Below are 15,539 nucleotides of genomic sequence, written 5' to 3' on the forward strand. Positions count from 1 at the left end.
TTTTATTGACTGAGAGTTAAAGTACCTGTTTACTGTGACTTGGTAGAAAAAAAATGGAAAAGTAAAAATGGAGAAAAAAAGCAAAACTAGCATAATTGCAGACTATGTAAAGTGCTGTGCAACATCATGTATTACTTGGATCAAAAGTTGTTTGCTTAAGGCTTAAGGTATCCATAGGTCTTGTGATTCACATGCTGTTTGCAGAACTATTGCTGGAGTTCTTTGAAGTTTTTAAGTAGCGTCTAGAAGTTTCTCAGAATAGTGTGTGTGTATTGCTTGGTTCACTTTCATTTTTTCTGAACCTGTCTGACAAGTGGAAAGGTTAACATCACCATGAAGGGCTCTATAGATCATCCACAACAGTATGGTTTTATTTTGCATGAATGTCTTGGGGGTACCTACATTTTGCTCATAGGTGAAGCATTTGTGTAAATGACTAGGGTTGTTTATGTAATATTTTCCAAACTATACATTCCCTTCTACGATATCTAGTTACGCATGTGGTTGTAGTTATGTTTGTCCTGAAAAAAAAGGAATCTGGTTTGTATCTAGAACAGTTGTCTCAAATTCAAACAGTTCAAAGGCCAGTTGAGACTTAGTCCACCAAACCAAGTACCAGCCAAGTGGCAAAAAAAAAGTCACTTAGCCATACGCACAAACACAGCAGGCAGTGTAGTAGTCACATTGTCACAACCATGCATTCCCATATAGCCTACACCCTGATCTGAGTAAGCAAAAATAATTGGTAGCGGTTTAGTTCTTTTGAAAATACTTTACAGGTGCCCCTAGAAAATAGGGGCAGGTTATTTAGAGAGACAATTTAAGGGGAACAAATTATTTCAGCAGTCTTGAAAAACAGTCTTGGTTTAATGTTACTGATAACTGAAAAATTGCTGTTATACACTATTTGCAGATACATACACTGTACATCATCAGAACAATTAAAATGTTGCAGGACAGATTTAATTTTATTTGAATGACATTCCTGTTTAAATCAAGAATGTTTTTATAAATAGTAATTAATTTCTCTTCAATGATAAAACGGAAATAGATGTTTCTAAGATGTGTACTTCTAAATTTGATGTGGAAACAGAATATTTTATGGCTGATGATAAGGAATAGTTTTTAGACAAGCCACACACACACACACACACACACACACACACACACACACACACACACACACACACACTGCTAGATTGCTACTCTCACACTGCTGTTTCCTGGACCTCAGAACACACCAGTAGCAGAATCTGTTAGAATTTAAGCAATTTAATTTACTTTTCTTTATTTTATCTAGTAAGTCTCAGTCTCTCTCGCTCTCATTGGCTTCACAGTCAATCCAAGAAGAAAGAGAAGTTGCTGCAGACAATCAAGTCCAGTTCATATCTCAAAGCAAACTGGACTTTTAAGTCAGAGAGGAGGTGTCTGGAGTTTTTTTTTTTTTTTTTTTTTTAAGTTGAAGTAGGTCAAATTGTGTGAACGTGATATTGAACTCGTCTGGCCTGCAGACCAGGTGTTTGAGACTCCTGCTCTTGGGTGTACAAGTATGCCTAGTTATAGTTATTTATTTCTCATTAAGCTAAATTCCTTAATTTGTGTTTCTCTCTTCCTGCTTCCTTTTGTTTTGGTTGCAAGAATATGGAGCTGAAGATTTTTAAAAAAAATAAAAAAAACAGGTCAATGGGTGCCATATCAAATGAACCTAATGAATGCCAGTTTAGCTTAATTTCCTCATTGGAAGGTGTTCAGAAACTGAAATTTCAGATGGTGTATTGCTTGTTGTGAATAAATAGCAAAATGTTATAATCACTTTTTTTCACTTTTGTAGATTTCACAGGTCAGTTGTTTACAAATCTGTAATTTTGGTCCTTAGCTATTTAATTTTCTTCTGTATAAATTGAAATTCTTTACTGCATAGCTTTTTGTGCTTTTTTTATTTATCAAGGGCAGCACAGTTTCAATTGCTATCCAAGTAAACTTTTCTATCCTGTCAGTTGTCATCTTAGAGTTTCATTTGTGTCTTAAATTACAGTATAGTCAATAATTACATAAAGTAACTCTTTACTAAACCATAAAGTAAATATTTGAGATATTTCTGACTCTTCTGTATTAACTGATGGTCTGCACTGTTGTCTGTACTTTCCTTTCTAGGTGCTACGTTGAAGTTTCTCCTTGTATACCTGCTTGGAATGTTTATGCCATGTGTCCACACGATTTACCTCTTATGGTTTGCCTTCGAAATGTTTGTACCCATTTTGGGGAGAAGTGGTACAGAAATTCCGCCCGACATGGTGCTAGCAGTTCTGTTTGCCCTGTGCACTACTATCCTGACTTCCTATTTTGTAAGAGCAAAGCTGTTCTATGTGTTTTCAGTTTTAAATGTAATTTATAGGTAGTGACCTGTACATAATTTTTGTTTTTGTATTACTTTTATTTCTTGAAGTTCCAGTACCTATAAACATGAACAAAATTGGCTCAACAGGTAAATTCTGAGACCAGCCAAACATACTACAAAACAGACAAATTTGTGTAGTTCCAGCATCCATGCCGTTTTTTTCTAGCCATCTGTCCATCTACACACTGCAACTTCATTGCTAGAGATGTCTTTTTGTCATTCATCTCAACGATGTGCTCTTGTGGTAGGCCTTAGTGCTGAGACCCAGTTGCACTGTACATTGTTCGGTGGGTTTTTATATGAGTAATTACTTTCTCATATAGAAGTTGTGTCTAAATCACTGAGTCGTGCAAGTTTAGTTGCATGTAAAAAAATAATAAACAAATCATCTATCCAGTTAATTGTGAAATATAAAAATCAACTACTGTTTAATAAAATATTGTGCATTTTAACAGTGTAGCAAAACCTTCTACTTATCCAGTGTGTGCATGTCACTTTCCCCCACACATGCACCAGCCTGTACTATATCTAATTTAGATTTGTTTTTTCAAAATTATTTATGTTGTGTTTGTGAAAACTGCTTGGATGCTCAGAGCTATTATGTTAAAACATAGTAATGTTGAAAATAAAAAAAAATTAAGGAAGTATTTCTACTTTTCCACAAAAAAATTACAGGGTTCGGCAACCCTGTGATAGAGGAATAAAGTCCTTATTGCTCCCCAGAAAGTCTCTCTTCGATTAGCAGCATGAGTGCTGGTAAGGCTGTAGCAGGAGAACAGGAGTGAGGGGTTGATGTCTGCTCACCCACCCCAGGGGAGGTAGCCTTGGCTGTCTGCAGTAAACAGCATACAAGCCCAGTATGCTCTGTGCTGCCTAAGTGTTGAATAGCTTGGACAAGAATGAGGTAGTGCATGTGGGGAACAGCAGTCATGGGAGTTGTCAAGGCTACTCCAAGGGGGCAGAATTAGTTCTTCACTGTTCTATTCAAATAGAAATGCATAACTGTGTAATAATTGCTAAGTGACAGACATATGATATAAAACACAATTTTTCTTTTTTCATTTTTGACATTCTAACGAACATCTAAATGTGAACTGTATGATCAGCTTTTTATTTTAAAGTTACTTAAACTTTCTTTTCTGTTTTGCACCAAATGGGCAGTTGCTTTGTTTACCAAGAGGTCATAAGCTAGTAGGTACATGATACCACACAAATTTCCAAGTAAGGAATGCCTGTCTGTAATTTTGTAATCGGACAACCTGCTTAGCCCTATTCTCTACACCAGAAGATAAAGAAGTGCTAAGAATGTGTACACCATCTTCCTGGAAAAGCATCTGCACTTTTGCTACTCATATCTCTTTCCCTGGCTAGCTCCTTAAGTGCCCACGCTTAATAGTTCAACCTTTGTCACTGGCTTCATAGTCAGTGCTACAGTGTCTTTCTTAGTGTAACTGGCACCTATTCATTATTTTCAAGTACAATTACTAAATCTTTTTTCTGCCTTTCCTGTCCCTGCAGAAGACCTTCAAATAGCATCAACTTCTCTCCCCATTGACCTGTTCTCTGGACCTGCTTCCCCTAGGTGCAACCTAATTTTATGTACAGAGCCTGTGAGAAGAGCAAGGACACTGGTGTAGCATCATACTGCTATTGTGGAGATGGTCCTAATGCCAACCTTCCCCTCAAAAACCCTGTGAGCACCATATTGATGCTGCATCTGTAGGTGAGTGTGCACCCTCCAATCTAGTCTGTACTGTATACCCTCTTGGACAGTACAGAGTTTGCTAGGCTCTTAATGCAGCTGTATTGCAGGATCCTTGGCTGCCTGCCTGCCTCCCCCCTCCAGGAGGCGCAAGTGCATTGCTTCTCACTCTCACTCCCTCCAGTGCGGCCGTTCTAGTACATGCCACTAGTCACACACAGGTAGCTAGAAAACCGGATGTAGTGGTCCAAGCAAAGAAGACAAAAATAACACTGAGCATTGAAATCGCCATACCCAATGACTACATTGTCCTGCGTACAGAGAGACACAAAGTTATAAAATATCAGGATTTGCAAGTCGAAATGAAAGCAGTGTGGAAGAAAGATACCCAGATAGATCCAATAGTAGTAGGAGTAATGGGTCTTATAAAAATTCTCCAGTCATATTTAGATATGCTACCAATACATGTAACTCTGTACGAATTGCAGGAGGAGTCATTACTGGGTGTGTTGCGGGTGCTGCAAAGAACACTTTTGGCTGACATCAAAGAGTGAAACAATACTGATTTCATGAACTTTTATTCATACTTTGGCTTAGAAATGGGGTCCATTCCCATCATGGTATTAGAAACCCCAAAAATTTGGAGACATTAAAAAATGTATCTAGGTCATAGTAGGGGATTTATCCTTCTGTATGTATCAAGGAGCCACTGCACTGTCACTGTATCTTGGTTAAAAGGTCAGGATATGATAAAACAGTTTGATTTAAAACACAAACTTGTCAAAGGTTACTTGAAATACTCATCCTTAAAACCATGCTATTTTTCAATATGAAGCCAGTAGCAGAAAAAAGTTAATTGAGGCAGATAAGTTTTGAAGATACTCTTGTTTTAAAGGATGGTAGGGAAACTGTGACACTATTATAATCTTTGGAGTGACACCAGTCAGTATGCCACCTTTGGAACTATTGTGATAGCACTGGGGCCACGTGAAAACTCCCACAGATATCTTTCACATCCTTATAGATGCATTGTTCAGATTTTGCAGTTTCTTCCCATGGATATCCGCATTATCTACCCAGTCTTTACCTCAGTCTCCTCAAGAAAAGCAATTCTCCCTCATCGAGACTTCAGCACAGTGATGGAAAAGTTGACCATGACCTGATTTTGCAACTTCTACTTTGGCAACCCTTTAGTTTTTATTCTGGAATACAATCTCTTATGTTAATATGGCTATTAAATCTTGCTAGGATGGTCTCTGAGCTGCCACGCCTGAAGTGCAAAGAGCTATAGTGTTTTATAAGGATATGCTAAACCTTAAAAATTAATCCTTTCTTTATGTCTAAAGTCATTTTAGAATTTGCTTTGAATCACAGTGGTGTAGTCCTGCTGCTGTTTTATCCTAAGCCCCAAAATAAGAATGTACAGAGGTTGGGATAGTTTGAGAGCCATTGCTTCTTTAGCTGTTATAACAGCTGTTGGAGCCTTATTGTAGATGTGAGCTATTAAAACAGCTGTCCATTTCCCTCTTTAGACCTTATTCTAAGGAGTCTCTTATTTTTAGCTGTTGTAGCAGTTGTTTGATTTTTTTTCATAGCTCTTTTTCCCTGTTAGCTGTGATAACAGCTGTTGGATCCTTAACATCAGATCTTTTTGCCAATATACCTTATTTTCCTGAGCTGTAAATGTAGCTGCTGGAGCTCTTAGCTTACGAGTCCTCTCATTAGCTTACAGTTGCCAGTATAGCTTTAAAAAAAAAAAACTTAAAAATGATGACTCACTCTCTTAGCCTTTTGAAATTCAGCTTTATTAGTGAGATAAGGGCTTTCGTTGTTAGACTTCATCAGATCTAACCCTTTAAAGGGATTACCACAACTTTTATACTTCCAGGTAGTGAGAGAGAGTTTAGGAAAATTAGAGATGGCTGATAAAGAAGCAAGAGTGTGGCCAGTCACATCAATGAAGTATCATACAATTAAGGTCCACTCAGCAGAAATATGAGATGAAACCAGGAATAGTTGAGAGGTATGGCAGACCATTTTTAAACTGAAATTTTTCTTTTTTGCTTTGTCAGGAAAAAAAGTGAAATGTATTGCATGGTCTCAGACTTAATGCAAGCACATTCCAACCCATTGTGGCTTACCCAGTGAGAATACGCAGCCACTTGAAGTGAATGTACGTGTACAGCCTGTGTCCATGGCAATAGGTAGTATAATCACCTTTAGTGCTGGAAGATCAGAAGGCTGTGGGTTCTATTCCTACATCAGATGATTAGATTCATGTTCTGTTACTGATAGTGTGATGCAGCATGAGGGTGAGCTGCACTCCTGACTGTGCCATCCTGAAGATGAGATTTTACTCCAAGGCTGTATCTGCCCGAGTTGACGGTAACACAGGTGGCTGTAAGAGATCCCATGGCACTTGTTAAAAAGGGCAGGGGAAGTTCCTTGCCAAGTTTCTCATAGTCAATATAAATGCCCAGTCACTTAAAGTCATTTTCTATACTGTTGAGTGACTGGTCCTGACAACGAGCATTATATGATCTGTGTTTTATCTAGGGGATGCTCTGCACCACTGTTGATACCCAAAGTGGTTGGTCTACTCTTCCCCTTTAATACACCATCTGGAGTCTGTGCTGTGGCCACAACTCTATTTGTAAGTTTGAGGTCAGAACACCCAGCATAATTTTGGAAGGTGAGAGGAACCCCATAGAGAGACCGGGAGAATAAGCAAACTCCACAAAGTCATTGGCCAGTGGTCAGGATAGAAGCAAAGACCTTAACCGTTATGGCAACTAGATTAAAATCCCTCTGCTCTGGCCAAACGTCCCTAGCTCTCCGGGTGCCGTGTGGACTCCTCTAAGTCCTGTGTGGAGTCACAGCCGGTCCCTCCATTTGAATCCCTGTAAGGCTAATTAATTATCCTACTGAATAGTAAGGAAACTCAACTTAGAAGCCCTTCAGGATCTTCCTGGACCCTCTACATTTCAGCCTCACAGTGTAGGTGTTATCCTACAGTATATGTTTGTTTAAATATAACCTCATGAGTGCATTAACTGTAAATTACTGGTGTCTGCTATAAATTGTTAACTAGTTTGTAAGGGCCACCACACCCGTGGACCTTCCCCTCCTACCCATCTCTCTATTATCTTATTCCCCCCGTCTCCTACTATCCTAGTTGAGTTAGTGCTTGCCCTGCATTATCCACTAGAGAGCAGCGGAGCTCAGGCTTAGGATACCTTCTCCCACTGGTTGTTGAACTTCTCTAAATGGTTGTAGAACCCAACTAGCCCTGTAGAGCAGCCAGACTCTCTTATCTGTGCCTGTACTTTCTATTCATGTACTTACCCCCATCCCATACCTGCTTGAAAAGGGAATTATCCTAGGTAAGTCAGGGAGCATTACTACATAGATACCTCTGACTATCACTACCTCTGACTATCACTACTGTTGTTACTGGCCCCTCAGTTATTCCCTCTGTATTAACCTCCTTTCCTGCCTGTGGTAATTTCTCTACATACCTCTCTCTCTGTTCTAAATCTGTTTCACGTAACTATCTCCCCAGCACAGCTATACCTTTGTTCACCTTGTATTCTCTGCTACTTAGTAACTATATATTGTCTCTTACCTTTCCTGTGCATGTAGAACTCAGTCTCTCTCCATAACTGATTGCCTCTCAGCCTCTCTCAGCGCCTAAATCATTCCTTGCTCTGACCTTTCTTTCTACCTGAATGCATCTCATCTTTCCCTCCTAGTAACATTTTCCCCCCTCCCTCTGACTTGATACCCGCCCCCTCTCTCTGTCTTGTAATCTCCTAGCCCACCCTCTTCCTCTCCTCTCCCTCTGCTTAGCTAAACCTATAAATAGAAGTTAAGCCATTTGAGCACCACTTTTAATATCCCTCTGCTCTGGCCAAACGTCCCTAGCTCTCCGGGTGCCGTGTGGACCGTAAGTGCTCTTTATCTTGTGTCTACTGTAATAGACTTGTTCTTTAAACAGTGCTGTGTAATGATTTAGTACATTGCCATAAGCATTGAAGCCCTTTGGCAAACATCTATTACTATTTGTATGCTTAACTTAATGCACATTTATGTACCTATTAGCCCCTTGATCTCCAGGTGGTGCGTGGGCTGTACGTACGCTTTATTTTGGGTCTAACGAGCTAGAATCAGCTCGTTACTAGTGCTGTGTTGTACTTTTTACTTCTTAATGCTTCATAGCCTTACTGATAAACAGCATTGTCGTTCTATGTACGCTTAAAATCAACGTTTTTTTTTAACAGTGTTTTTTCTTAACATGCATTTTTGCTGTCTCTGTTAACATGTTTAGAATTTTGAAATAAGTTTGTAGGATAGTCTTCTTGCATATATTTACTGATACTGTTTTTTATTTCTACTTCTAAAGTTAGCCAGTCAGGAGCCTTGGTCTCTGAGCTGTGTTATCCTAGGTGCTTCTGCCATTTTTGTCTGGCGTGTTCCCCGCATGGTGTTTCTTCCACGCTGTGTTTAAAAAAAAAAAAAACACAAAAAAAAAAAATAGCCAATAGTGGTGGAATGAATTTTTTGAATACTGAGGGCTATATGCAGGTGTACTCGGGCTACTTTTGATATTACAGCGTAAAGCAATATAATATTACTATTCTCCGCTCTTATTGCTGTACCAGGGTCGTTGTTTAAGTCCGTGAAGCTACACGTGGGGCGTTGATGACCTTCATTACTATTGCCCATAGCCCTTAGCCCCCCTACAGTGTTTCAATTGTTGCCGTTGAAGTTCTGCAACTCTCAATGTGCTGGCTGCCACTTTATCCTGTTACTCCTTTGTTGGTGGTGGTTTTTTGTATCTGAAAAGCTGAACTACACTAGCTTTGGATAATAGGGTTTATCTGCTACTTCGCGACTTCCCTAAACTGGTATCCAGAATGGCTGTTTAATTGTAAATTACTGATCCTGGTAGCCCGGATAAGCTGATCTCACTACCTTATGTCTGGGAGGTGTAAACCAGCCTATCCCTCTTTTGGCTATAATGTTTATAACTACTAGAGTTTAGCGTGCGGAGACTGTGGAGGTGTAAACCAGCCTTACCCCTTTTTTGGCTATAATTTTTGTTTTACAACCATTTAATATTTGGCTAGAATTTGTTATAACTTTACAGTCCTTGTGAACTATTTGCATCAAAAGAGAACATTATTGTATGATATGACGGTAACAGGCTGTATTACTGTTCTTTGGTCTGGTTTATTTCTTGTGTAGTTTAATATGTTAAACTAATTTAGTTAGTTTTTCTTTTCTTTTTAGCTTCTCTAGTTAATGCTGTTTTTGAATTAGCTGCTACACTTTGTCTTCTGTTGTAGATATACATGTATTGTTTTCTTTTTCTGAGCTTTACATTTAAATGTATTTGATCTTAATAGCTGATAACTTGTGCTAGTTTACCTTACTGTATCATACACTCTGAGCTAATAACTCACTGCACCCTACACTCCACTCAACTACAGACTAAGCACTCCACCTCTACACTTTCCTTTCCACTCCTGCATAGAACTTCGCCTAGTTGGATAGCAATCATTTAATACTGTTTTGTCTCCTGTTTTTCAGCCTCTAAGTCCTGTGTGGAGTCGCAGCCGGTCCCTCCATTTGAATCCCTGTAAGGCTAATTAATTATCCTACTGAATAGTAAGGAAACTCAACTTAGAAGCCCTTCAGGATCTTCTTGGACCCCCTCTACATTTCAGCCTCACAGTGTAGGTGTTATCCTACAGTATATGTTTGTTTAAATATAACCTCGTGAGTGCATTAACTGTAAATTACTGGTGTCTGCTATAAATTGTTAACTAGTTTGTAAGGGCCACCACACCCGTGGACCTTCCCCTCCTACCATCTCTATATTATCTTATTCCCCCCGTCTCCTACTATCCTAGTTGAGTTGGTGCTTGACCTGCATTATCCACTAGAGAGCAGCGGAGCTCAGGCTTAGGATACCTTCTCCCACTGGTTGTTGAACTTCTCTAAATGGTTGTAGAACCCAACTAGCCCTGTAGAGCAGCCAGACTCTATCTGTGCCTGTACTTTCTATTCATGTACTTACCCCCATCCCATACCTGCTTGAAAAGTGAATTATCCTAGGTAAGTCAGGGAGCATTACTATATAGATACCTCTGACTATCACTACTGTTGTTACTGGCCCCTCAATTATTCCCTCTGTATTAACCTCCTTTCCTACCTGTGGTAATTTCTCTACATACCTCTCTCTCTGTTCTAAATCTGTTTCACGTAACTATCTCCCCAGCACAGCTATACCTTTGTTCACCTTGTATTCTCTGCTACTTAGTAACTATATATTGTCTCTTACCTTTCCTGTGCCTGTAGAACTCAGTCTCTCTCCATAACTGATTGCCTCTCAGCCTCTCTCAGCTGTAACCCGCTCCATAAGCCCTACGGGCTCACTCCGCTCCCCTACCCTACCCCCAATTCCCACCCACCCCCAGGGGTCCTACTCTTATACCTCCCTTACCACACCCTCTCTCACATCCAACCTATCCCATACATCACTCCTCCCCACAAACACTAACCACACCCCTACCTCTTTAACAATCACTTTCAATAAGCCACTCCTTAGAGTACCCCTATCATATCCTCCTACTTTTAACTCATCCATACAATATCCCCCTCTTTTCTTCCTGTGCTCCTTTATCTTCCTCCCCTTCACATCTTTCTCCCTATTATATCCCTACACTTGTACTCTTATTTTACAAACTTCTCCAAGATGCCTCTCCCTAATCTCACCAAGCTAACACTTACAATCATACTCTCGACTACTCTCATCTCAACCTACCTTCTTACCTCCCTTCTGCACTATTTCCATCTTAACCATTCCCACAAACAAACTGCAATCTACACATACATATCCTTTGATAGACATGCTAACATAACTTCCAATCCCAGTTACCTACTACCCAAATACCATAGACTCTCCCACATTAAACTTAACCTACCCTTAGAAAAAAAAATCGAAACTGTTAACCTACCTTACATACAACTCGGGAACAAAACTAAATAGTCCCACCTTGAAAGATGGCGATGTCCACCCCAACCCTGGCCCTAACAACCCTACAACCCAAACAACTCACCCCAATCTCAATAGCTCTCTCCGAATAGGACATCTTAATATCCAAAGCATCAATAATAAAGTAGCGCACCTTCATGCCCTCTTAGATATTCACTCCTTTGATATCCTCTGCCTCACTGAGACTTGGTTGAAACCAGAAACTAAAGATAATGAAATTATTCCCCAAGGCTATAATATAGTGAGACAAGACTGAACAAAACGTAAAGGTGGTGGAGTAGCAATTCTATTTAAAAATGGACTTCATATCTCTACCCTCCCATCTAATCCAACCCAGGATAGCAACGCAGAAATCCTCATTACTAAGCTTCAAATCAACATAAACAAATCTTTATATATTATCTGCATTTATATACCACCCGGAAATAATATCACTACAATTCAGGCATTTCTTAGCTGGCTGTCTTCTACTTACCCCCAAGAAACTATAATACTAGGTGACTTTAACATGGACTGGAAAAGTGTTAGTACGGAAAATCCTGTCTCTCATATTAACCTCCATGGATTTACCCAAACTATAACCTCTACAACCAGGATCAACAAACCTAACAAAAAAGAGAGTACATTAGACTGGATTCTCATAAACAAAGTGAAACAATCTTACAAAATAGGAACCCTGCCTGATGATGTAAGTGATCATTCCTTGACCTACATTACTAGAGAAAAGAAAGACTTCCCAAATCTCCCCACCATTAGAACAGCACGCTCTACCAAACACTTTTAAGGCAGAATTATTTCAAACTGACCTTAAAGCATGCAACTGGAACCCATTAAAGTCCCTCCCACTTGAAGAGGCAGTACAGTATTTTAACACTGCTTTCTTATCTATCCTGGATAAGCATGCTCCCAAACGTTCCATTAGAATGAAGTCTAATCCAGCCCCATGGCTTTCTAATGAAACTAGGAATCAAATTCTACTTAGGAACAAAGTCTGGACTAAATGGAGAACCTACAGAAATAGCTCTGATCACCTATACTTTAGACAGCTTCGAAACAGCACAAAAAAGCTATACTTACAGATAAAAAAAAACTACTATTGTAAACTTCAGCGAACTCATCAAAATAATCCCCAACAGTTCTGGTCTTGCATTAATAAGCTCATTTCCCCAGGTAACTCCCGAACACCCACCCCACTTGATGCAGATCCAAATACTCCCCATCTAACTGCCAATACATTCAACTCTTTCTTTACTGACACTATACAATCTCTAGCTACTCAACTTATCTCAGAAAACTCCAGCATTCCCATCAACTTACCCCACTCTTTCTCAAAATTCAAACTACAACCCATCTCTACTTCTCTCATCTTTAAACTTATTCTAAAACTTAAACCATGTACTCCATCTGCTGATTAACTTCCTTCCCAATTTCTCCAAAAAGCAGCTAAGGAAATTGCTTACCCTATATCTATCCTTATAAATAGGACAATCCAAGAAGGTACCATGCCAGATATTTGGAAAATCTCCCACATTATCCCCTTACATAAAGGCGGGAAATCCAATGATTACTCTAACTATCGGCCAATTGCTCTTTTATCACCCCTAGCAAAAATTATGGAAAAATGCATTCACAAACAACTTCTATCCCATCTCTCTCAACACAACCTAATAGCACACTGTCAGCATGGCTTTAGACCATCTCATAGTACCACTACTGCCCTTCTATCCTTCACAGATACCATCAATAGATACTGTAACAAAAACCTTCTCATCTGCACTCTTCATTGACCTCTCTAAAGCTTTCGACATGGTTAACCATACCCTCTTAATCAATATTCTGGAATCTCTCTCCTTTGATTCTCTAGCCTTAAAATGGTTCACATCATACTTCAGCAATAGACAACAAACAGTCCTCTGGGAAAATCAAGTCTCATCCTTTTTACCTGTTACTATTGGGGTCCCTCAAAAAGAGTATGGGGTCTGATCTGATGATTGGAGATGAAATGGGAGTATTCAGCTGTACTGCCTACTTCTGACAGAGGTGATAGAGTTGGCTCATTCTTTTCTTTCTGATAAGATTTTGTTTTTGGAGTCTCATGTGGAGACTCATTAAGAAGATGTATAATAGATTTCTGTGGAAGTTATTCAGGAAAAGCTGAAATTGTCTATCTTTTTGCATATGGAGAGCACTTCTGGGGATCCCTTTCAACAGATGGAAGTGACACAGTTGTGGACAGTGATGCAGAAGGACTGGCTGTGAATAAAAACAGTAGTCAAGAGATGGAGATTGCATGGACCTATGCTGTGGTGGTTGTCAAAGCATACCTGTTGATGGCAAACAGAAAGGTGCAGTTTATGAATTTAATTTATCAAGAGAAGAATGGAATTGCTTGACTGCTGTTTATTCTTGGCTGAAGTGTTTCAACCCCTGTGGATGCAAATGCCCAATGTGAGACCTCTTTATCTTTTTAGGAAGAGAGACTGTTTGTGATGACTTAAAAGCAAATTATCTGAGAAATTGTTGAAGTGCTGATGAATTTTGATGAAAGAAATACCTCGTCCTTTGTTAAATTATACTGTGCAGAATTTGTTACTGCAAAACAGAGACAGAAAGATAAATAAGGTAGTTGATGCCATCCATAAGGGATGCCAGCAACAATCTATTCACTCATCCAGAGGATGTCAGTGGTAGATGTAAGGTGTACTTCAAGAAGCTGCTGAATGAAGAAAGCCCTACAGGAGGTGCAGTGCTGCATGCACATACTACATAAAAGAGGAAGGACACCCCACCCTAGCGGAAGTATGAAGGACATTAAGGAAGATGGGAATCATGGAAATCAGCAAGTGTGGATGACGTCAATAAATATAGGTTCACAGGTTCATATACAAGTATTGGGCCATCAGTCTCTTGACCATTTAAAGGCTAGCCAAAAACCCTATTAAAAATTTTTGTCTAGCTTCAAGGAATGCAAGACAAGGTAAACAGAGAGGGAAATTTGAGGCTGGTCATCTAGTTATCTATGTTTACTTTGAATGAGGCAAGAGTGCTACTCTTGCGTATAGTTGAAGTTTGTTCCAGCAGTGAGGGGTACATTGGGATATAAATCTTATGACATCATGCCTTCTCTGCTAATGAAGGGCTTAGTTCCTTAAACAGAATATTTGATGTACCATTAGATGTGCTTCCATGTCACTGTTGGCGTATTCATCACTGCTGGGATCTCCTGCCAAAGATAGCCCAATGTTTGGCCAGCATACCAAAGTCTTTATTGCCTAGAGTGTGTTGTAGATCAGACGTATGCTCCCCACACAAGTGTAGCAGTATAAAGGCAATGTACATATCCTCCCAACTCAGAATTTCATTGCCTTCAGTCCAAATGCCGTTGTCATATGTCAGTCTGAATGCCCTTCACATTCACTGGTTATATTGAGCCTACATCTTTCAGATAAGTACCCTGTTGGGGTTCTGTTTTCTTTTTCTTACATTGTTCAGTGGGTTACATGTCATCCAAGAAAGGGAAATATCAGTGTGGAAGGCAAATTCACCATAATAACCACCATGGTAGGTGCTTGCTTTGCGTAGTTGCTTCTCGTGACCTTCTATCAGGTCTTTGTACCCAAGACCTTGTGTAGCTGCATTTCTTCATTTTCCATTTACCTTGAGAATCAACATCTCATGCTTTTGGCCCAGGATACCATGGCAGAATCCACTCACCCTGAGGTACAGCCACTGCTTAAAAAGAAGGCCAAGAAGTTTAGGTCTGACCTGCTGCTGTCCAACCTCCAGCAGACATCTCTCTGGAGGTCAGTGAGAACCCAGAGGATAGCCCGGCATTACCTTTGGTTTCTTCTGCCTTGACCTTCTTAGAGGCTGGCATAGAACCTGCTTCTCACATGTCCTCAGAGGCATTGCAAATGTCCACCACATACATTGAGGGGGACCTATGGCTAGTTATTTCTGAGGGGCCCAGAAGGATTCCTTGTATGCTTGTCCGAGAATAGGTGCCAGCTACCTTAAAAGAATCCAGGCAGGGGTCTCAACATTCACGTTTTAGAGTGGATGACCTAGTGAAAAAAAGGTAGAAGACTAAGCATGTGGTGTCAGCTCTCAGAGATCCACAACATGAATGGCAAGACTTTACTCAAGGTTTGTTCCTGCACCTCCTTGGTGCTGTACCCCTAAAAGGACAAGAGACCCAGAGTCTTTTGACAAGGATTCAGGTTCTGGGGCTGACTCCCTAGCTGTTCCTTTCATTTGCCTTCACCTTTAGATTATGGCTGTGAGGAGGAGGAATCCATTAGTCCTGATTCTTCTTTAGAGGCGTTTTCCTTTCATGACACAGTCCTGCTTATGATGGAGCATTTTAAATGGGATTGTTC

The 15,539-nt window shown here is 39.9% G+C and overlaps 1 protein-coding gene across 1 annotated transcript in view; it reads left to right on the top strand.

Annotated features, from left to right (window-relative positions):
- The window catches only part of ERMP1 (endoplasmic reticulum metallopeptidase 1), a 1,021,143-nt gene that overhangs the window by 506,935 nt on the left and 498,669 nt on the right, over positions 1-15,539 (top strand). Inside the window, exon 10 of the mRNA XM_044067197.1 lies at positions 2,155-2,345. Coding sequence (XP_043923132.1) covers positions 2,155-2,345 — 191 coding nt within the window. The remainder of the gene's footprint in view (positions 1-2,154; positions 2,346-15,539) is intronic.

This window comes from Protopterus annectens, chromosome 3.part1 (assembly GCF_019279795.1).
Source record: "Protopterus annectens isolate FY-2018-M chromosome 3.part1, PAN1.0, whole genome shotgun sequence".
Taxonomy (NCBI): Eukaryota; Metazoa; Chordata; order Ceratodontiformes; family Protopteridae; genus Protopterus; species Protopterus annectens.